General features: G+C 46.3%; 1 protein-coding gene across 3 annotated transcripts in view; it reads right to left on the reverse strand.

The window, feature by feature from the left end:
* The window catches only part of OSBPL10 (oxysterol binding protein like 10), a 305,981-nt gene that overhangs the window by 58,030 nt on the left and 224,114 nt on the right, over positions 1-23,837 (reverse strand). For all 3 annotated transcript variants that reach the window (XM_027040852.2, XM_027040851.2, XM_027040849.2), the window contains 2 exons: positions 20,439-20,649; positions 7,393-7,547 (listed from right to left, as the gene is read on the reverse strand). In XM_027040852.2, the coding sequence (XP_026896653.1) occupies positions 7,393-7,547; positions 20,439-20,649 (366 nt within the window). The remainder of the gene's footprint in view (positions 1-7,392; positions 7,548-20,438; positions 20,650-23,837) is intronic.

A 23,837-nucleotide genomic window follows, 5' to 3' on the forward strand; every position in this document is an offset into this window, starting at 1 on the left:
CAGATTCCTCTTCCAACCTTGCTTAACGAATCCAATTTTGAGATCTCTAGGACTCGAGATCCTTTGACCCAGGGAAGGCACACTCTTCCACAGCCACAGAGGCAGACTCATGATTGCTTTGAAGTAGTTCTAGAAATCCAGTTACCAACAGTGTGTTCTAGGTCTTGGCGTGGGCCCGTGATCCAGTTCTGGCTACCATATAACGGAAAGAGTGTATGGGGACCAGCGGCGGGGGGCTGCCCTTCCCACATCAAGAGTCTTGGAAAAGAGTAAGAGTCTTTAGAAGAGCCCCCCCCCCCCCCATCTCTTCCTACATTCTAAAGGATACTGTTGTGAGGATGTAATGCTGGGGACTGTAGTTGTCATGCAGCAATCAGGAAGTGACACGCCTAAGGATAAAAAGCCAATAGTAAGAAGAAGAGCAGAAATCCATCCATACACACACGCACACGCACACACACACCCTTTTAAGCAGAAATAATCAGTTTTTACATGATAAAAACACCTGAAATGTACCCACTTGATAAATTTTTAGGTGTATGGTATTAGCTACATGCACACTGTTGCACAGATCTCTAGAACATTTCCACCTTGCATGACTGAAGCTTTAAACTCTTTGAACAGCATCGCCTCAATTCTCCTTCTCTACCACCTCCCTGACCCTGGCAACCAACAGTCTACTTCCTGTTTGACTTTGAATACTTAGATACCTCATGTGAATGCAATCATGACCAGTTTACCTCACTCAGCATCATGCGCTCAAGGTTCACCCATGTCGCAGCCAATGACAAGATTTCACTCTTTTTAAAGCCTGAATGCAAATCCATTGTGTAACCACGTTTTCTGTACTCATTCATCCACGGATGATCATTTAGGGTCGTTTCTGCCTGTTGGCTATTCTGAATTACAATAATCATCTCTTTGAGAGATTCTCTTAGATAAATACACTAAAGTGAGATGACTGAATCATACAGTAGTTCTCGTTTTAATTTTTTCAGGAACCTCCATTCTGTTTTTTCAGAAGCCTGTGCCTTTGAGGCCATCAAACCTGGAAGTATTGATTGGCAGAATTCTTATTCTGTGAGAAGATTTTATTTATTGCTTGAGCCACTAGTTGTTCGAGTCTCTGCTATTGTAACTGAAAGAATCCTACCAGATATAGGAGATGGTCTGGTGTGGAGGAAAGGTATTGGCTTGGGAGAGAGGAAGTCCAGATACCAATCTTGTCTCCCATGGGCCAGTTTTGTGGACTTTTGGCCAGTTAGTCAGTCACTCCATTTTGGAGAGCAGCCATCTGACCCCTAATGACTACTCTAAGATTTAGTGATTCAAAGAAAAGATTTAAAAAAAAAAGAGGTGTTCTACAGGATCTGGGAAGGAGATGCAATCAAACTGGTGACAGGATGGGGAGTGGGGTGGGGAGGGGAGGGGATCGTTTTCCCCATGAACTCCCTTGGAACAAATTCTAACAAATGTGATCAACAATATTTCCCGTGTAGCGACCATTTGAAATTAAATTCAGAATTCAATAAAGTGATTTTCAATTGCCAGAAGTCAGTGATAAATGTCTCACTCCTTCATTAAATGGTTGGAATCAAATAAATGGGTGTCACATATTTTGAACAAACACGTAAGACTGAACATTTGTGTTAATTATCCAAAGGATCAAAACAATCTATTACCTTATCTTCCAAAATCCATCACCATCCTGTGCCTGATACATACCCTTAGTCATAAATACCTATACATTTATGTATCATGGAGGTGAAGAATCAGGAGATGATAAAACTGGGTTGAGGGGATTATACTGGCCAGGCGTCAACTTGAATGTCAGACGATTTCAAATTCACAGCATTCTGTGTTGTTAGGTGGTTCAAAAGTTCAGTGCTAAAATGATGAATCCACCAAGGGCATGGAAATTCTTCTTGAGGCAAAATTCAGCTAAATCTTTTATATCTGTCTCCTTCCTTCATTTGTAAAACAATTTCCTCCCCTCCCTTGGGGAAGTGGGGGAGAGATTATGACGTGCTTACTTAAAAATTCAATTTTGCAATTTTCTAACCAAAGCCCATTTGGCTAAATGCTCAGTACTTAGGGACATTAGAAGAAGTCTTTCTGTTAAAAAAAAAAAAAAGGCGGGGGGGCACCTGGTGGCTCAATCAGTTAACATCCGATTTCGGCTCAGGTCATGATCTCGCTGTCTGTGAGTCCGAGCCCCACGTCGGGCTCTGGGCTGAAGGCTCAGAGTCTGGAGCCTGCTTCGGATTCTGTGTCCTCCTCTCTCTCTCTCTCTCCCCCTCCCCCACTCACGCTCTGTCTCTCTCTCTCTCTCTCTCTCTCTCAAAAATAAATAAATGTGAGAAAGAAAGAAAAAGAAGTCTTATTGAACCTGCTAGATTTGGGGGGATGTAGGGTGTGCGATCTCTTGACAACTTTGTTGCCCTGAAGTTCAGACAATTAACCAGGCAATGTCTGTAAAGGAACAGTCAACGCAGGGGTGCACAGCAACTGAGAGCGGGCTCTCGAGGCACTAGCTTAAATACCTCTGCTCAGGGTCTCCGAGAAAGAGATTAGTAGTACTGATTCTCCACCTCCTCCCTCCTGGCCAAGGGTAGGTATCCAGACACCAAATATCTGCCTTAAATGATTAACACATGCTTCCCTGTTTCTAAATCCGTGGAGGATTTAAGTTAAGTTTACCAAATGTTCTTCGATTGGTGAGTGGGGAAACCAACTCTGAATCCAATGGATACAAGTCAGCAGGAAGAAGGCGGGAAGCCCTGATTAACACGCCAACGTGCACGGCTCTCAAATGCATTACGCGAAACAAAAGAAGCCAGACTCAAAAGGGGACACACACCGTATGATTTCATTTCTGTGGATTTCCGGAAAAGGCAAAGCTACCTGGACAGAAAACAGATGAGGACTGTCCGGGGCTAGGGGGAGGGGCTAACTATGAAGAAACACAAGGGAATTTTGTCAAGTGATAGAGCTACTCTGTGTTTTAATTCTTTAAGAGTGTCAAAACTGCATTTAAAAGGGCGGGTATGAGGCCCCAGGGTGGCTCAATCATTAAGCATACGACTTCGGCTCAGGTCATGATCTCACGGTTCATAGGTTCAAGCCCTGTGTCCAGTTGTCTGCTGTTGGCACAGAACCCACTTCTGATCCTCTGTCTCCTTCTCTCTCTGCCCCTCCGCTGCTTGCACGCTCTCGCTCTCTCTCTCAAAACTATTTCAAAAAGGGGTGGGTTTTACTATTTATGAATTACGCCTCAATAAAACTAACTTTTAAAAAAATGAAGGTTCTGTCCCTCCAGAAAGGTAGGTCCACAGGGTCACACACACGACTGTCTCCATGTCACCCTCTGCTTTCTGATCCCCAAGTGCAACTGACTGGTCTTGATCTGCAGCAGGAAACAGAAACCACACCAGGTATTTCAATCAGAAAGGGATTAGATATGGGAATTAGGTGCTTACAGAATCTCTGAGAGGAGTGGAAGAGCAAAGACCCCTTCAACTTTTATTTCAAGGACACACCATGGTAGGCGGTAGGTAGCCAAGGTCCCGATGGTGGGAAGCGGCCACAGCTGCCACCCCAACAGCCTCTCCAGCCCAAGCAGGTGGGCCTGAGGCGCTCGGACAATGCGTCTGGCCCCCGCAACTGCTTTGGGACACACACACCCCCATGACTTGCCCACCACCAGCAGCACCAGCACAAGGAACCTGGTTTCCTCTCAGGCTTCCAAGTCTCACACAAGTTCATTTATGAAGCCAATCATGCATTCCGACACCTAGCCGTACAAAATTCCGGGACATGCCATTGTTACGTTTCCCATCAGGAGGGCCGAGAGGGTCAATCCCGGTATCTCCCCATCACTGTTCTCCCTTACCCTACTACAAGGTATTCTTTCCCAAGACAGCACAACAAAAACCTTTTTCTAAATTTCAATTTCAAACGGTGCGAAGGGAGTTGAAAAATCGTCTGCTAATGGGTAAAACCAAGATCCTAACTCATTTCATTATGGACGAATATTTCATTTTCACATGCAGTTAGTTCTAGCCCCAGCAGAATAAAATTTTAGTAGAGGAGAACCACAGTTCTACTCTAACTCATATATTAAATACACACTGGTCTTTCAGTTTTATTCTGCTGGGAACTGAACAGACTAAGCTTGGAAATGCATTAATTTTCCAGGTATCTATGAGTTGTTTTACAGGAAAGCCAGAATAGGGGAGGGGGGGTAGAACACTTTCATAGTAAGAAAGAGTGTCTGTCCCCATTCTGGGCACAGAGCTCTTAAAACTCTGATAATTCCCTAAGGGATGAAGGGGTGAGGAGGGTGGGGCGAGAAAGAAAGGTGTCTTTTGTTATGTTAATGAATGACATTTAGAAGCCCCTAGGTAACCTAAGGAAGGACACAGTTTCCTGGGGGAACTAAAACGGATTAGAGGGGCAGTCCCACCCCCTGACATCCAGGGAAGGGAGAGGGGCCGGAGGTTGAGTTCAATCACGAATGATTTAATCAATCCCTACGTAATAAAGCTTCCACAAAACCCAGAAAGAATAGGGGTCAGAAGCTTCCAGGTTGGTAACACACGGAGGTGGCTAGGGAGGGCATGGAAACTCGTGAGCCTTCCCCATGCACCTCTTCCATCTGGTCCCGAATTACAACCTTGTATATAATAAACTGGTAAACAGTTCTCTGAGTTCTGTGAGCTGTTCTAGCAAATGATCCAAACTCACGCTGGGGTTTGTGGGAACTTCTGACCTATAGCCGGTTGGGCAGAAGCACGGGTGGCCTGGACTTGTCATCGGCTGGAGCCGTGGGGGGAGGGGGGCTGGGAGAGTCCTGGGGGGCTGAGCCCTTAACCTGCGGGGTCTGACACTCCGCCCAGGTGGATAATGCCAAGAGTTGAACTGAATGGTAGGACAGCCAGTCTGTGCCCAGTGAGACCTGGACTGAGTTAATACAATCCTGAGTTCCCCGGCAGTGACTCACATATAACTCTACTCTCTGTATCAAAGGGTTCAGGAAGCTTCTCATAAGGAATTTCACTGCATTTCTTCTTGGGTTAGTTCTCCGAATTGTACAAAAGGGAGGCAACGGAAACATTTTCCTTTTTTCTGACAGGAAAACTACTGGGTGGATATTGCTAGCTTCTTCAATTCTTAAGACAAAAAAAAAAGTGACAGAGGACAAAATAAAAATAGAAAACGACCGCTTTTTGGGCTGTGAGACTCATCTACCAGAGCGGTCGCTCGGGGGAAAAAAAATGAGAGGAGTCTCTAACCGATCCCGTCTCAGAAAACCATCAAAACACCATCACGCGGCCATCACCCCTCCCCCATAAGTCCTCGCTGCTGTAGGGACATACCCAACACCACCTTAGGCTGCTCGGGCTGGAGTAAACGTAATACGACAACCAGAAATTAAAGATGTTCCTAACTTGAGGGGGAAAAAGTTCTCCCTGCTTCTTCTCCCTCAAAGTATTTTTAACAAGTTGAACTGGGAAGCTGGTTATTTCTCGTGGACAACAATACACTCTTCTGCAGACGCTAGTGATCGGTACAGCAAAGCGGACAACCATTTTCGGTAAAAAGGACAGATCTGGCCTCTCAAGAATCAGGGTTGGAGGGAGCACTGTCAGGGAAGAGCAGAAGGCACAACGATGGATTCACAGGACGGGCAAGGTCACCAGCCCCGGTGTAAGTACGCTTATTAGGTGATGGCTTCTGTTAGGTTTTGCCCAAGAATGCTGCTGGGAGTGAGAACCTAAAGATTTATTACTAAATATCTAATAACTTACTCGCCTACTCTCTTCATTTTTCCCTAGAGCAAGACCTTAAATATAAATATATTTATTATGATGCGACCCCCCCCCCAAGGTTTGTTGAGGAGGAAATGAAGCATACTGCAGTTTTCAACACTCCCATGCGACCCCACCCAAGGCTCTCAGAAGAACAATAGGGCAGCAGGGCTCCTACCATTTACTCAGCTGCCACCAACTTACCTTCTGAGTCACCTTCACACCAGCTGCAGGTTGATCAACCGGACTCTCATCGTACAGGTAGAGGCAAGTGCTTTCAAGAATCTCACGCCCCCTGTTCATTTCACGCCCTGCGAAGGCACCTGATAGATGCTAATGAAATACCTGTGGGCAGGCTGATCCTGCCTCTGGGAGAGCTAAGCTACCAAGTCCCTGTCACAGAATATAATCGTGTGAAGCTTGGACAACATTTCTAAACGGTATTTTTTTCTTTAATGTTTATTTTTGAGAGAGAGAGAGAGAGCGCGCACGCGAGCGTGAGTGAGTGGAGGAGGGGCAGAAAAAGAGGAGACGCAGAATCCGAAGCAGGCGCCAGGCTCCGAGCCGACAGCACAGAGCCCGATGAGGGGCTCGAACTCACCAACCGTGAGATCATGACCTGAGCCGAAGTCGGACCCTAATCGACTGAGCCACCCAGGTGCCCCGGAAAAACATGCTCCGTCGACAACCAAGACCGTTTGATCCAAGAAGCTGCCTTGGGGCTTTCAACCTCCCAAAGCAGATTTTATGAATGCCCTACAGTTTTCAGGCTACGGTGTTTTCATCTGGAAGGAAGAAGAACCCCTCACACCCGGTTCAAGTACGGCTCCGCCTAGGTCACAGGGTCACGTCAATAGGACGGGCGCATCCAAAGCCACAAACAACAAAGTTGCCTCGCGACGCAAAGTAAAATTAACAAAAGGAAATGCTGCACCTGGCTTCCTTCCGGCCGCCACTCAGGGGTACGGTCAGTCGGGAGAGTCCTGCGGGCAGGTGACAGTCCACGAAGCCTGCCAGAGCCCAGCCGGTCGCGAGGATCTGCAGGGACTGCCCCTCCTGGACCAGGCAGGATAGCTGTCCCCTGCAGCGGGGACCCGGCTGCAGCGCAATGCCCGGGAGTGCCAGCCACCGCGCCCGGGGGGACCCTGGCCTGGTTCTGGAGCATGCAGGGCTCGAGCGTGTGAGGCAGGCGCTTAGGTTAGCACGGACCACATGAAGAAGCCATTATTCAGGGGAGCGACATAATACATTGTAACTGCTCCCATCGCATCAACGGGCATCGTTTGAATGGGCGTGTTTGAGTTTCTCCCATTTGGGAGTTAAAACGACTCCCATTTCAATGCAAACAGGAGATTCCTCGTGGGTCGCATCGCATCGCACCCACAGCAGCTGCCAGACACGAGAACAGACGTGCCAGGCGCACGCCGACCCGCTTTTCCCACTCCAGGCAACGCTTCCGTTTTACGATTTGGCTCCTCTTGAAACAAAGAGACGAGCAAGTTACAAATATGATTGCTACGTTTCGGGACAAGCGAGAACACAAGCCACGCAGGTGCCGAGAGAGAACGCACGGCTCGCTTACCTCTGGCTCTGGCTGCGGGCTCTGCTCGTCTTCGGCGGAGTTTGGTAAAATCGCCCAGGTTACGTTGGCGCTGGCCGCGGGCAAAGAGCCAAGCGTCCCGTTTCTCAGCTGTTCCGTGGAATGTGACTCGGGCCCGTGCCATCCCAGGATGTTCTCTGAAAGAAAGACCCGGGATGATGCCTAGGATTTTCCAAGGCAAGCATTTACGGCTCAACAGAGACCCGTGCCCCACTGTATAAGGAGGCTGACCCGAAAGGGGCCCAGGAAGTGGCCTGTGGCAAATCTCAGTGGCCCTGTTTTGGATGAGGTACCAAGGGCCGTGCAGATCTGGATCTATTTATAAACTGGAATCTGTACAATGGCAATGCCAGATTCACCACAGGCTGGCTCTTTCCCCGTCTTTCGGGGGGGGGGGGGGGGCACATTCACCAAAGCCAGATTTTTCTTAATTTTTTTAATCTTCAAAAAATATTTATAAAAAGGGGTGCCCGGGTGGCTCAGTCAGCTAAGTGTCTGACTTCCGCTCAGTCAGCTAAGTGTCTGACTTCCGGTCATGATCTCACGGTCTGTGAGTTCGAGCCCCGCCTCGGACTCTGTGCCGACAGCTCGGAGCCCGGAGCCTGCTTCGGATTCTGCGTCTCCCTCTCTTTCTGTCTCTCCCCTGCTCATGTTCTCTGTGTCAAAACAAAAATTTAAAAAAAAATTTTTTTTGCATTTAAAGAATTAAAAATATATATTTATAGTGAAAAACAAGTCAAATTTGATCAGAAATGGGCGGCTCACATTGTGGCGTAAATGCCAACTGATGGGGCACCTGGGTGGCTCCCTTGGTTAAGCGTCCAACTCCCGGTTTCGGTTCAGGTCGCGATCTCACAGTCGCGGAGTTTGAGCCCCTCACTGGGCTCCACGCTGACAGTGTGGAGCCTGCTTGGGATTCTCTCCCCTCCCACTCTCTGCCCCTCCCCGACTCATGCTCTCTCTTGAGTGAGCTCTCTCTCTCAAAATAAGCAAACATTAAAAAACAAATGCCAACTGACATCATGACCACGGCTCTGAAAAGGTGCCTGCATCACGTGCCCCCGCCTCTGCCAATGTCAGGAAGCCCCTAAGGACCGATGTTCATTCCACTCTAGCAAGAAACGTTTTACAAACACCAATCTCGTAAAACAAAAGCATTTTTCTAATCTTCCCTCAATCCTTGGGGGAAAAACAAAGACTTTTTTTTTTTTTTAGCTCTCATACTGTTTATTTCCGAGTCAGGTATTATTACAGACTATCTATATATGCTTACTAATGGGGACAGGAGTGTTGGCAGGGAATTCCCTTTCCTCTTGAGAATAGCAATTCCACCATTAGAATTAGAAAAGATCTCGAACTCAGCTGACCCTCCCTCTGGAGGCTATGTTCTTGGTCTAAGAGCAGGTATAAGGGATGAAGAAAAGGTGGGCTGAAGCGGATCCTGCCTTATGTGCACTAGAACTCGACCTCTCAGGGTCTCAGGAGTTCCACCTGTAAAGTAATCATATCCATCAACCTTTTCATTACAGTCAGTCAAAGAAAAACCTGCAAGTATCCCAGGCTTTTAACACTGGGGAGACTCTGGCTGATGGAAACAAAGTAACAGAGGCAGATCAAAGAGCTGGATATGTGCTGCGTGCCTGTGGCTGTGTACGGGATTATCCTACACAAGCATAGTTTTATGCAGAATTTTTTTTTTTTCTGTCAGGTGTTCGATCACATAGCTGTGGCTTAAAAGCCTCAAGTGGCTCCTCGCGGCAACTGGAACATAATCTAGCTGTTTGGCTTGCAAGACTGCCCAGTCTCATTTCATTTTCTCCTCATTGCTTACTGGGCTCAAGTCAGGCTGGTAGTTTTTCCATTCCTCAAGCGAGCCAAGTTCATTACAGTCAAGAGCCTTGGCGCCTGGCGCTCCTCCCATTCAGAACACGCCCCCCCCCCCTCCAGTTCTACCTGGGGGAGAGCTCTCCTGCGTAAATCCAGGGGTTGACGCAAACATCACTTGCTCAGAGAAGCCCCCTGGGACCTCCCCAGCCAAAGCACCATCCCCAAAGCACCCCCGGCCCCGTCAGTCAGTTTACTGTCCTCACAGCACGTATCTAAACTCCCCATCTAAGCTCACCCTGCTCATTTTTTTGTCTACTGTGTTTCTCTCCTTCCTAAAATGTCAGCACCTGAAAGCAGAGACAATATTGCCCCTGCTCGTGGCTGTGTCCCCAAAACCTAGAATATGGTCTGAACAAACAACATGCGGTCAATAAATACGTGCCAAATAAATGAATAACTATTAAGACTTTCAGAGACAGTAAATTTCAAAAGGAATGTGAGTTTCACAACCTCCTAAAAGTTAAAAAAAAAAAAAAACAAAAACGAGAAATGGCAAAAACAGACGGAAAGTAGAATGGACAGTGGTCGCAAGGGGAAGGGGAGTTAGTGTTTAATGGGTATGGAGTTTGTTTCACAAGATGGAGAGTTTTCTAGAGGTTGGTTACACAACAATGTGAAAGTATTCAACACTGTACTGAGCTAGATACTTAAAAATAGTTAAACTTGGTAAATTTTTTAGTATGTGTGTTTTCCACATTTTTAAATGGCAAAATGGCATCTGCATATCAGTTCTTGAGGCCATTTGAAAAAAGGTGAGGAGCGCCTGGCTGGCTCAGTCAGTGGAGCATGTGACTCTTGATCTTGGGTTTTTAAGTATGAGTCCCATGGTGGGTGTAGAGATGACTTAGAAAATAAATTTTTAGGGGCACTTGGGTGGCTCAGTCAAGCATCCAACTCTTGATCTCAGCTCAGGTCATGATCTCATGCTTTGTGAGTTCAAGCCCCACGTCAGGCTCTGCACAGACAGTACGGAAACTGCTTGGATTTCTCTCTCCTTCTCTCTCTCTGTCCCTACCCCTCTCTTGCCTTCTCTCTCACTGTCTCTCTCTCTCTCTCAAAATAAATAAACTCAAAAAAAAAAAAAAAAAAACCCAAAAACTCCAGACTTGGGAGGAGTCCCCATAAATAATAAGATGGATGGGGATAGATGGGGCTGGGCTAAGAAAACCAACCCAAAGTTCAAGACACTAGAATCTGCCATGAGAAAGGAGGAAAGAGACTTCTTACACCTGTCTTGCCAACCAACTACTTCTCAGGGACTGAGAGCTGGATTCAGATCTTAAATACTGGGCAACTAGCTCATAAATACAGGAGTGCTTTAAAAAAAAAAAATTAGGGGCTCCTGGGTGGCTCAGTCGGTTGAGCATCCAACTTCGACTCAGGTCATGATCTTACAGTCTGTGAGTTCAAGCCCCGCGTCGAGCTCTGTGCTGACAGCTCGGAGCCTGGAGCCTGCAGCCTGCTTCGGATTCTGTCTCCCTCTCTCTCTACCCCTCCCGCACTCACACTCTCTCTCTCTCTCTCTCTCTCTCTCTCAAAAATAAAGATTAAAATTTTAAAAATAAAAAAATTAAAAATAAATTAAAAAAAATTATACAAGTAGTAAATTTCATCTAGAGTAATTAAGAAATCTTAAAAAGGCAATCAAGACAATGTTCCCTTCATTTTCCCACACCTCAACTCTGTCCCTCCCTCACCTCCCTATCACCATCATTCAGAGGTGATAACCCAGGAGATAATGGGGAGGGAAGCAGAGTCTCACAGGCAGTGACACACTGCATCCTGGGATAGACAAAGGCCGGGACTGGAGGAACAAAGGTAGCAATGCATGCTGGGGAATGTAGTTTTTTGTATACTCTATGGCTTCAGCACAAAGAACCACTGAGTCAGTACTAACCCGGGTGCTCCAATAAATGATCACTTAGTTTAGGAGTCTGGATAGGCCTGCTTCATTTCAGGACGAAGGAGGAAAATTCTAACACAGAATAAATGAAAAGGATTGTACCGAGCTGGTGAAAAGAAATGGTATCCTCGGAAGGCTTAGAGGAAGGAAGCACCTCTCTGAAATTCCTAACGTAAGGCATCAGAGAAAACATCGGGAAAGGCATCTCATCAGTACGACACAGAACAAAGGAGCCTCTATGAAACAAGACCAGAAAGCTGGAGGAGAAAACAGACTGAGGTGAAAAAGGAGATAGATGCACTAAGGAATTATGAGGAAAGTGAATCAGCATTAGTAGAGTTAAAATTAACACTGAAACTGGGAAGAAGAATCAACACCAAAGAAAGTCAAATAGGTAATATGTGGAGACAAGGAAGCTCCCCCAGGTACAGCTGCAAAGAGCAGCAAGGCAACAGTGAGACAGAAGAGAATCCCAAAGGTGCACAACAGAGATCCAAGAGATCCTGATGGACAGAGGTCCGGTCAATGGAACGGAAACAGCAAGTGACGACAGCAGAAAAGAAACAGTCTGAGCTGGGGCGCCTGGGTGGCTCAGTCGGTGGAGCGTCCGACTTCGGCTCAGGTCACGATCTCACGGTTCATGGGTTCGAGCCCCCATGTCGGGCTGTGTGCTGACAGCCCAGAGCCTGGAGCCTGCTTCAGAGTCTGTGTCTCCCTCTCTCTCTCTGTCTCTCTCCCGCTCACACTCTGTCTCTCAAAAATAAATAAACGTAAAAAAAAAGAAAGAAAAGAAAAGAAACAGCCTGAGCTGAAGACAGAGCCGTGGGTGCTGACGATATGGTCTACCACATTCCATCAAAGTCAACGGGAAAAGACACATGTAGGCACAGCCCGGCAATCTTTTTTTAGGCTTTTCGTCGCTGAAATGTCCAACTCATAGGAAAGTAGAGTATAATGAATGCCTAGCTCATGAAACTCGGCAATATTTTTGAATAACAAAAATCAAGGGAATATTCTTCCAATCATTTAAGGCAGAAAAGTTGGACTTGCCTTAAAGGAAAACAAAAGAGTAATGAATTTTGCTACAATACTGTCAGAAGATGCAAATAAAAGTCTACAGATTTGGGGTGGGGTCAGGGGCCAGGGGACCATGCTGTCTGGAGCTAACTTACCTTCCCTCTGCTAAAAAAAAAGTCAACATTTACTGAGCTCTTGTGAAGTGCCAAGGACTAGTGTATACACCTTATATGTGTTAACTCATCTAATCCTAAAAACGACCCATGAGGTAGTAAGTCTTACTATTAGGCCCATTTGACAGATTAAGAAACAGAGGTGCAAATAGCCAATGGGTGGTAAAGTCAAGATTACAACCCAGACAGCCTGCCTCTAGAGCCCAGACTCTTGAACTCTACACAGTGCAGGCTCTCCCATAGCCCTAGAGAGACTCAAAAGTTTCCGCCTTCTGGGGGTTCAAAACGACCTGCGGACACGTACCAGTATATGATGAACAGAAGCACAATTAGGAGCTGGAGACTAGAAAAGTCCTTTTGGACTGGTAGTGTGCAATGAGCCCAGTTAAACACACAGCTGAGCAGAACTGGCATGAGGGGAGGTAAAAAGGACACCCCCCACCCTCCCGCCGGGGTGTAAATTTTAAAGTGGCACCAAGACACTCAGTTATCGAGATAAATGACATTTTCACACAATATTTTTGAACCAAAGTAAATGAAAAGAAAGAAAAGTCTCATAAGACTCCGTCTCCCTTGCCTCACTGTGCTGAATCCCGTCTTTAATTTAAAATTTTGATATTTTGCTCATCCTTCATTATTTTCGCATTAATTTTGGTTTAAAAACATTTCATTAAAACGCCATTTATCGGGGCACCTGGGTGGCTCAGTCAGTTGAGCGTCCGACTTCGGCTCAGGTCATGATCTCACGGTTCGTGGGTTCGAGCCCCACGTCGGGCTCTGTGCTGACAGCTCGGAGCCTGGAGCCCGCTTCGGATTCTCTGTCTCTCTCTCTCTCCCTTTCTGCCCCTCCCCGCTGCTCATGCTTTCTCACTCCGTCTCTCAAAAATAAATAAACGTTAAACATTTTTTTTAAGGAAACAACATCATTTATCTTAATTACGTCCGCACCCTTTCAGTGTGTGCTCAAGCTGAGTACCTCACTCAGCTCACCCTAGTCCCAGCCCTGGAAGTAAACTGAAGTAATTTTTCTAAACATGGTTACATAACGGAATGTTGAGTCAAAATTATTTTTTTAAAAGATTTGACCGTTATCACATGAAGTACTGAATTAGTATTAAAATATTAACAACACCTCCCACCACGTTATATTATCAAAAATTGGGAAGAGTATAGCAGAGAAACAGGAAATTGGAAGTAGGTGGCTTACAACTAAACGAGAGTCAAAAAGAGGTGTCATTCTTGACTCTGAGGATTAGAAAAGTATAGGCTAAACCTATGTTTATAGCAGCATTGTCTCGAGTAGCCAAATTATGGAAACAGCCTAAGTGTCCACCAACCGATAAATGGATAAAGAAGGTGTGGTGTGTGTGTGTGTTATTCATCCATAAAAAAGAATGGAATCTTGTCATTTGCGATGACACGGATGGGGCTGGAATGTATTCTGCTAAGCGAAATGAGTCAGTCAGAGAAAGACAAATACCATATGATGCCACTCCTATGTTGAACTGAAGAAACAAATGAGCAAAGGAAAAAGGGAGAAAAAAAATATAGGTTAAAGAATGCTCCTGAAAAATGTACTGTAACCGCTACTAGGATTTATATACGTACTTTTCCCAAAACGCCGAAGGCGATGAGTCAAGGAAGCAGACTATGTAGCAAAAGAGAGAGAAAACAAGAAGGCGACACGGAAGCAGAAAAACGAAAAGCATAAAGGACACCAGAAAAACACCAGTTGAAAGAAAGAAAGAAGTCGACCACGTTACTCTACTGAAAGACAGACTCTCACGATCGTGTCCTAAAACAAGATGCAAGTCTAAACCATACTTCATCAACTCCTGTTCCGCAATGCCACGTCTCGGACACCGGTCTGTCCCCCGCTCAGCGGTGTCAGATTTTATCGGCAGCTCTTCCTTCTCAGCAGCACGGAGGATAATGGTGTGTTTTGCTATCGATGGTGTCTGACGGGTGAGGAAATAGGGCACACCTACAGAAAGTGAGTCAAGAAAGCTCTAGGATAGATGGTCGAGAACAGACCAGGACATCTAAGTGAAACGACAACTGGGAACAAATATTATCAGGCACCTGCTGACAGACCGTCAAGGCAAGTAGCCGGAGATCTTCAAAGGTGATACAACAGAAGAGAACAGGAAGGCGGAGGGTGGTCCACCAAATGGCATCTCCGCTCCTCGAAACAGGCTCTGACACATGCCTCCGCTCCTTACACGACACACCGCGGTAGACAGAAGCACACGGGAAAGAGAGAAAGCAGCTATACGTGTTTTAGACCAACGAGAGGCAGAAAGAAAGCAACAGAGGATTTAACCGTGGGCTTTAAGGTCTGACCGTGAAACTCTTCTAATCCGTCCTTGGCCCTGGGTTAAGCCTTGCCTGGAGTGCTGAGAGCTGCGGTCCCCATGCCGGGGCTAGGAGGCCGCTCTATCCAGAGGCCGGTGACAGATGACAGCACCTGTCCCTCTTCCTGCAACACAGTGAATCCATGCCTCCTACACTCAGTAAACCTACAAGGGTTTCCCAAAATAGAGTAAGCTTAATATTTACAAACTTGGAGACAACATAAGGCACGTTTAAAATGGAAAGTGAGGATGTTCGTGTCTTTCGTTAGGGAGAATCTGCCACCCAAAAGCTCTGTTTGGACAGTTGTAACAACCACGAAAGAAATCCACCCACCTGAAATATTCTACAAAGTTAGTTTTTCTTTTTTTCCCCACAATACACTATCTGCTAGAGGACTCAGCACGTTTCCATCTTGGCTTTTAACCACAACACAAAGGAAGGTGACTTATGTGGGGCACACTTTCACCAGAAGCAGTAGGTTATCAGGAAAGAAGGTGTAAGAGACAGAGACAACAAGGTGGAGAGAGAGGAACACCGGGAGTCTGAAGGCATCTCTGGAAGGAAAAAAAAGGAAAGAACCAGAAACGAAAAGAAAAGAAAAAAGCACGGCAGAAGGAAGGCCACCGGCCAGAGAGCCCAAGAAGGCTTTATGACAGTCTCACCTCTTGGACCCTTTTTGCCAAACCCCAAAATGGAAAGACCAACGCAACTGGCTTCCTGACCGACAAGCCCCACGGATCTTGAAAGAGAAGAAAAAGTTACTGGAAAGACAAGTTAGGGAAAGCACATGCAACTCTGCTCTGGTTCTCCTCTTCGGTTACGCGTCTCTTGATCTCTCGTCCTGATTTATGTCCAAGGGCACGCGGGGCACCCACTGCAATTCCCCAAGGCTCTGCGGTCACCCGCTGTGGCAGCTCTCATCCCAGAGCTTTCTCCCAACATGCCTTGCACCGCTCATTCTCTCAGCACCCAGCTCTTGCCTGGCACTCGAATGTGCCTGTCTGGTTACGAGAGTCTGCTCTGCCTTTGAACCATGCTCCCTGGATCAGGACCTTCAAGCAAGGAAGTGACCAGAAGCACTGCCAGCAGAGTACTCCACACCCCGCAACACTTCCAGGGTCTCATTTCTCTCCCGCACCGGCCACCCACCTAAAGCCCAGACCCCCAAGGGGCTCAGCCTTCTCCAGCTGTGGGTGGAGTCCGGTCCACCTTTCCGGGAGGCACGCATCTAGACCCGGGAGAACAGATGCCCACCTGCCCCGCCCCCATCAATCATTTGTCTCCCTCAAGCTATTCAAGGAGATTTCGTGGTCACCAGGAACAGCACTGCAGAAGCCTTGGCCGAAAAGGCAAGTTCCCTTCTTAATCTGAATTAGAAACTTCTCCATAAACGGAAGTGAAGTGAGACATTTCAGGCCACTGTATCTTAGAGAGACAATATCAGAGACAAGACAAGTCTAAGAGTCCACAACACAGAGGTGGCAGGCAGACAGATACTGAAGTATTTCTGGATTTCAGTCGGTGGCTCGCATGCTTTAGATAAAAGGAGCATTAAGGAGCAACATTTGCGGACAAAGGCTCCAAAGCCAACATATTGCCCAAAAGATACAAGGAAATACTATGGAAGATGAAACGCTGGAAGACCACAAATTAATTTTTGATTCAGAAAAGGGGCGGAAGAAATAGTGTGGGGGGCAGAAAGCAAGTGGCTTGAAGAACAAGGCGTCTATTTAGTATGCTGTGGGTAACCTGTGCCTCCCTGCCCGTCAAACATTTAAAGGAAACCCTGACAGAGTTTCGCTTTAATGAGGTTTTGATTTCCGTCAACCCAGGCTGGCACTTCCTTAGATACAACCATTATGTTTTTATCAGGGGGGGTCAGGCTGCTGTAACTACTATCAACCTCAAGAGCCCTGAGATTCTCAACAGAGGTATTTTGTGGTGACGCTCCCCAGGTTGCCACATTCTCTTATTCCGCTAGTTTGAGATTCTGGAACTCCATTTTAACGGCAGGCAAGCATGATGTTTTGGATGAAGGAAGGAATTCAATTCTTCCCCCAATGTTGTCAACAGATTGAAAAGACACGCGCAGAATGTTTCAAAACGTAGGGGCTGTTACAGGAAATGTAATTTTTAAAAGGGTTAAAAGTGAAAAAGAGGGGCGCCTGGGTGGTTCGGCCGGTTGAGCACCCGACTCTTGGTTTTGGCTCAGGTCATGATCTCGTGGTCATGGGATCGAGACCCACATCTTGCTCTGCACTGTTAGCTCAGAGCCTGCTTGGGATTCTCTCTCTCTGCCTCTCCCTATCTCCCTCTCTCTCTCAAAAGAAATAAATAAACATTTTTAAAAGCTGAAAAGATGACAAGAAAACAAAATAACCACCGTGATGCCTCATGCTCCCTCTATTCTTCAACCTTCAGCCAAATCCCTTGGTGACAATGGTCAGGGGGACCCTGGGTGGCTCAGTCCATTGAGCATCCGACTCTTGGTTTCGGCTCAGGTCATGACCCCATGGCTCTGTGGGTTCGGGCCCCACACTGGGCTCTGCACTGGCAGTGTGGAGCCTGCTTAGATTTCTCTCCCTCTCTCTCCCTCCCTCTCCAACTCTCCCCAACTCATGCTGTCTCTCTCTCTCAAAATAAATAAATGAACTTAAAAAAATGGTTAAAAGGAGGGGAGGGGAGGGGAGGGGATGGGGGATGGGTGAAGTGGGTGAAGGGGATGAAGAGGTAGAAACTCCCAGTCATAAAATAAGTCACAGAGATGAAAAGTCCAACATAGGGAATAGAGTCAATCACACTGTAATACACACTCACAGTGGTGAGCATTTTGTAATGTATATATATTGTCATTGTCATTGTAATGTGTATACAATCGCTGAATCACTATGTTGTACACCTGAAACTAATTTATTCTAGGGCAGTAGGTCAACTATGCTCAATTAAAAATAAAAATGAGGAAAGGAAGAACGGGAGAACATTAGTGATCAGTAAGCCTGTGGACTGTCATTGGATGAATATGCTTTTAGCGTGAACATAATAAATATAGTGACAACAAAAAAAAGTGGCTGGAAATAAGAGAAGATGGAAAGTCAAATGGGGCAGGGGCACGGGAACGGGCAAGGAAGACGCAAGGAGGTGACGCTGTACAAGACACAATTTCAGAGACACTGCTTGGTCCTCCCAGATCATTTCCATTTCAACCTCTCATCACCTCTGAAATTCCACCTTGAGCTTTGTCCCTCCAACCCCCTAAATCAGGAAAAAAAATTTAAAAATCTGCTAGAAACTAACCCTGAAGGAAGATGTAAGGGCTTCATTTCAGGAGTAACAAAATGGTCCGAGTTTACATTTACCGGTGAAAGATTCTTCAATGTGCCCATTAGGTTCCAAAGGACAGAAGTTATGATATACTATAGGAGAGATCACAGACACCTTGAATAGCCTCCAGTATAACTCAGAATCTGTGCCCAAGCCCCAACAGGGCCACTGAGACTCCATCCAGGTCAGAAAATGTCAAGGAGTCTCATGGGGACTTCAGCATTAAAGTTCCATTTTTCAAGTAGAGAAGAAAGAAGAAAGAGAGAAAAGCAGGTTTCGGCATCTTTACTCTGTGCCTGAACATACGTGCATCGTCTCCTAGGCTGGATCCTGCACCAGAAACTTTTTCTTTTGTTATGAAGGACATTCACAGAGTAATTGGCAAAACTTAGTAAGGTCTACAGACTGGGGAATAGGATGCGTCCATGCTAATTTATTGTGCTGTCATTGTATAGGAGACATTATATCAAGAACATGATATAGTCTTTTTTTTTTTTAAGGAAATACATTAAAGCATATGAGAGTGAAGATATCATTTCTGCAACTTACTCTGAAGTGGTTAGACAATTATAATATGCTATAGAGAGAGAGAGGGAAGGTGATGAAGCAAATGTCATAATATGTTACCGTTTGGGCAATTGGGAGGTGGATATAAGAGAATTTTTTCATACTATTCTTGTAATGTTCTGAAAAGTCTGAAATTATTAAAGAGAAAAGTAAAGAGGGGCGCCTGGGTGGCTCAGTCAGTTAAGCGTCCAACTTCAGTTCAGGTCATGATCTCACGGTTCGTGGGTTCAAGCCCCATGGTGGGCTCTATGCTGACAGCTCAGAGCCTGGAGCCTGCTTTGGATTCTATGCCTTTCTCTCTCTCTCTCTCTCTCTCTCTCTCTGCTCCTCCCCCAAATAAAGAGAAAAGTAAAGAAAACAAAATACCTGTCTGTGAGAAGGTTGTGACATGAGCAAGACAGCGTTGCCGGCCCCCGTTTGAGGTCCCCAGAGGCCACCGGTGGTCTGTTCAGAACTGAACAAAGGCCCAGTGGGGAGTGCCCGTCTCTCACCTCAGCTCTGCTACTTAGATGAGTGGCCATGGGCCAGTCATTTTCCTGCTATGAGCCTCAGCATCTCATGCGAATGAGGGGCATGATGCATCTAGTCTGTGACGATTTCAAAAAACGGGTATCAGAGGCCAAATACTAGCAGGATCGGAGCTCAGTAAATGATGCTGAGTACGACACAAAGAAACTTCTCTGGAAAACCAACATCCCTCTTAACCTCAGTGAAACGGAGGGCAAAGAAGACCTGAGAACAGCAGGAATTACAGACTGTCGCTCAGACCCTAGCTTCTCTTTCATCACCTAAGTCGCCTCGTTTCCTCATTAAGTGAGTCCCGGGCAACAAAGCTCAAAGAGGCGTCTGTTGGGTCTCCTCATTCTAATGCTTTATAATTACACACGACATGACCGGCCTTGGCTATGTTCACCTTTATCACTGAATTTAATCCTCACTAATACCTTCCTATCTGCTTATTGATTAAACACTCCTCCAAAAGGATTGGGCATCTTAAGGGAATGCCTCATCATCTCCAGCTCCTTGATAAAGAATTAGAAATGTTTCCAGTGTGTGCTTCAGAGAAGCGCTCGTGCAGGTCCACGAGGGGACACGCAGGTAGGTAGGTGCTGAGCAAGGCGAGCCGGGCAGAACGCAGGGAGCAGTGCGGGTGTCCTTCGTCAGAGTGTGGCGCGAATCACGGTGGACGCACATCGCAGGCGCGGTCAGAAAAACGGACCGTATGGCAATGTGTCTCAAAAACGCAGCACTGAGTGCAAAGTCACAAATGGAATGAGATACAGAACATGACAGCAGCAAGTCTAAAAGGAGTTCCACTGCATTCGTGTCAACATGTTGGTTAAATGTGTCATGGGATGTGAGAGTTCTAACTGGTCAAAGAGAAACACATCCCAAATCTGGGTAGAGAAGGAGGGAGGGACAAATGCGGAAACAGATGGAATAAAAGGGCGGACAGAGGCGGGCACCTGGGTGGCTCAGTCATTTACGCATCCGACTTCGGCTCAGGTCACGATCTTAAGGTTGGTGAGTTCGAGCCCCGCATCGGGCTCTGTGCTGCCAGCACAGAGCCTGCTTCAGACCCTCTGTCTCCCTCTCTCTCCGCCCCTCCTCCGCTCACGCTCTTGTGCTTTGTCTCTCGAAACATAAATAAATAAAAGCATTAAAAAAAAAAAAAGGATCAGCAGATGGAAGGTGGACAGACGGAGGACTTAGAGGAGGAAGGCCACGGGAGCAGACGCACGCACACCCATGCGCACACACAGGCCTCAGTCGCAGACACAGCAGGGCCCGCTGGAAGGTCTTACCTGAGGCCCCCGGCTTGTGGCCGGGCTGGCCCGCCCGGTGCACACTCTGCTGTAGCAAGTGGAGGCACTCCCCCAGGCAGCTGAGGGTAGCGGCGGAGGTAGCTTTCAGGAGCAGCAGATCCTGGTCCAAGGCGGTGAGGGGGCCAGAGCCGGGCAGAGACTCGATGGCGTGCACGAGGTTCTTCTGCTGTCCTTCCACCTGGTTCATCATCTACAAAACGGGAAGAGACGGCACAGAGGGGAGAGTGAACGGTCCGCCTTTCGACAGGCTGGGGAGCAGCTCTTCATTAAAGCAGAGGACGGCACAACAGAGGGGGGTGGGGAGAGGAACCGGCGCCCCCAGACTGCAAGTGACATGGGAGTCAGCTCAGAGGGCGTTCAGTACACAGCAGTCCTCGGACCAGGCGGGCCAGGTGACATCTATGTGAATGTGGCCAAAGGCACACAGCGGCAGCTCTGATCGCAGGAGCATTTTAGAACTGTCCAGCTGAAAGGGCCCATCAGGGCCATCTGCATGTATCATTTTACTGGTCCCCTGCAGGCAAGTGAACACTAAATACACCAAAGGGAGAAGTCCTTGGAGCCACCGGTAAGGCTCTTGAAATGTGAAAAGTTATCTGAGACAGTGGATGAGGCACAGCTTTGCCTCAGAGCTAGGCTGATTCTTTGCTTTTCTTCCCAGCTCCAGCGCCCATGTCCTTGGCAGTCTTTTTGAAGTTCAAGAAACGGAAGTGAAATTTCAGGCTGGCACGGGTAGGAGTGAGATCACAGTCAAGCCAGCACTGAACCATACCACCCCAAAAATGCTAAGTCGGATGAGACTTTCTCTCCTAACACCGTGTGAGACACCAGGAGGAAAGAAAACCCAGGAACTCTAGGGCCAGCCCTCCATCAGAGCCAAAGCTAGGACAACCGTAAAGAACCGTATTTTGTGCCCTGGATTCAATTGAGAAGCGGCAGATAAGCCAGAGGCTAACTGCATCTTCGAATTGACATATCAAGGAGAAAGGAAGTCAAGAGCAAAAAAGAAACTTGATGGGTTCGCTCGTGAGGTTCACGGCCCTCACGTTCCACAACTTTCCAAACAAGATGACATGCATCGAGCACGCATCTAGCAAATAAGCGGTCACTCTAAGGAGTGGGGGAGGCTGAGCAACCCGCCCAAGGTCCCGGGGGCTGCTCAACAGCACAGGCTACAGCCAACTGCTGGCTTCTAGACTCTGGGCCATTGTTCTTTCAGCCCCCACCCCACCCCCACCCAACAACAGCCATCCTTAATTTGAAGCCATAACTCGCTCTGTCACTGTCTTCCCTGGAGGATCCTTGCTTTATCATCATGATGGTATCAGGTGGGGAGAAGCAATAATTCTGTTAAAGACTGCTGGACTTGGACACAAAACTCATTCTGTGCTACGCCTTATTTTTCTATTTCTTTTTGAAAACAGATACCTGCTGTTTCTGTGTAGTGATCTGCTGAAATAAAAAAAAAATTTAAAAACAGCAAAAAACAAAAACCTCATCCATTGCAATTCTACTTACCAAAATAGGCGTCATTACTTGAAAAGATGGTTTTTTTCTAAATCACTGTTAAGGCTATTGCACAGACATGGCTTGGAGTTGTCACCTCAGTGTGCACACCAATCCTTGGGCCATGCAAATTATTATTATTATTTTTTTTTTTTGGCAGATTACAGAGGTCACATCTGGCCATTCTGGCTCCTATAAAAAAAAGTACCTTGGGCACAACAGGGGTTCAATAAGTATTTATTTCTGCCTTCAGGTCTTTGCTTAAAAGCCACCTTCTCCTCAACAAGGCTTCTTGAACCACATTATTATTATTATTATTATTATTATTATTATTATTATGAGAGAGAGAGAGAGTGCAAGTGAGTGAGGGGCAGAGAGAAAGACAGAGAGAGAGAGAGAGAGAAGCAGGGCTCACCCAAAGCGGGGCTTGAGCTCACCCAAAGTGGGGGGGGGGGGGGGGGCTTGAGCTCACCGGATATGGGACTTGAACTCACAAACCATGAGATCATAAACTGAGCTGAAGTCAGATGTTTAATGACTGAGCCACCCAGGTGCCCTTGAACTACATGATTTAAAACTGTATCTCCAGGGGCAGCTGGCTGGCTTCGTCGGTGGAGTATATGATTCTTGATCTCACGGTTGTGAGTTTGAGCCCCACATTGGGTGTAGCGATTACTTGAAAATAAAGTCTTTAAAAAAAAAAATCCACATCTCCAGCCCGGCCCTTGGCATCCCCTATCCTCATTACTAATTATTCTCCATAGCACTTACCACCTTCCAACCTGACTTAAAATTTACTTATTTATTGTGTTCATTTGTGCTAGTATGAAAGCAGGGACCATCGTATCTGTGCTGTTCAAGGGTATATTCCAAGTAGAGTAAAATATCTGTGGAATGAATAAATGAATCCTTAGTCACTCGCTTCTCAAAGGTGCAAAAGAACTGACTTTTGACACAAAGTCTACAGAAATCATTCTATGCGATTAACAACATATGGCTGAAGATTTAGTAAAGAATAATACCTCCATTGTAAGTTTAGGTTCTCCAAGAAATATTACCAACTGGTTAAATTTAAGTTTGCACTAGATAAAGTGTTTATGTATTCTCTGACCGTTCTATATATAGAACTAACAGCAGTAGATTTTGAGCTATTTGTCGTAGTCAACATTTCCGCAAATTCCTATCGTAAAATCTTGTCTTAGAAAATTGATGTGTTAAAAGGGAAGAAAATGTAACGAAGAAACATAATAAATTACGTTCTTGACTATTATGGATGATACCATAACGCTCAAGAGAAAAGGTGAGTAAAATAAAGCCATTAACGAGATGGGATACATTTGTTTTTAATCAATAAAAAGAAATGTATCCCAATTGTGTATAGTATTGAATAAAATGTTAGGTAAATCTCAGGCAATAAAAACACAGAACTGACTTCTAGAATCTTCTACTCCATTACAACAGAGACACATGCCCAGAAATGGAATCTGCTCTCTGAAAATACTCAAACTAAGCCTAGCACAGTGCTTGACACACATTGTGGACATTTCCTCAAGATTCATTTCTGCCCCCCTTTCCATGTGATGCAAAACAGAACTACTGTTTAATGACACAACTGATGTCACCTTCACATGAGTTTCATCAGGCTCCGAAAGAAACTGAGTGGAGCCGCAAAGAAAGGCGGGATTCCAAGCCTTGTGATATAACGGTATATCACAGTTACTGTGGCTCCAACGTTTCTAAGACCAAGAGGCACTGATGAAGAGGTTTCATCAGACTTTGGAAGAACAAGTTTCAGCTTTTTCCACATCTAATTTTAATTAAGGGCACCTATGAGAAGATGGATGTACGTGGCACCAAAAAGCTGGACGCAAC

The sequence above is a fragment of the Acinonyx jubatus genome, chromosome C2, assembly GCF_027475565.1.
Source record: "Acinonyx jubatus isolate Ajub_Pintada_27869175 chromosome C2, VMU_Ajub_asm_v1.0, whole genome shotgun sequence".
Taxonomy (NCBI): domain Eukaryota; kingdom Metazoa; phylum Chordata; class Mammalia; order Carnivora; family Felidae; genus Acinonyx; species Acinonyx jubatus.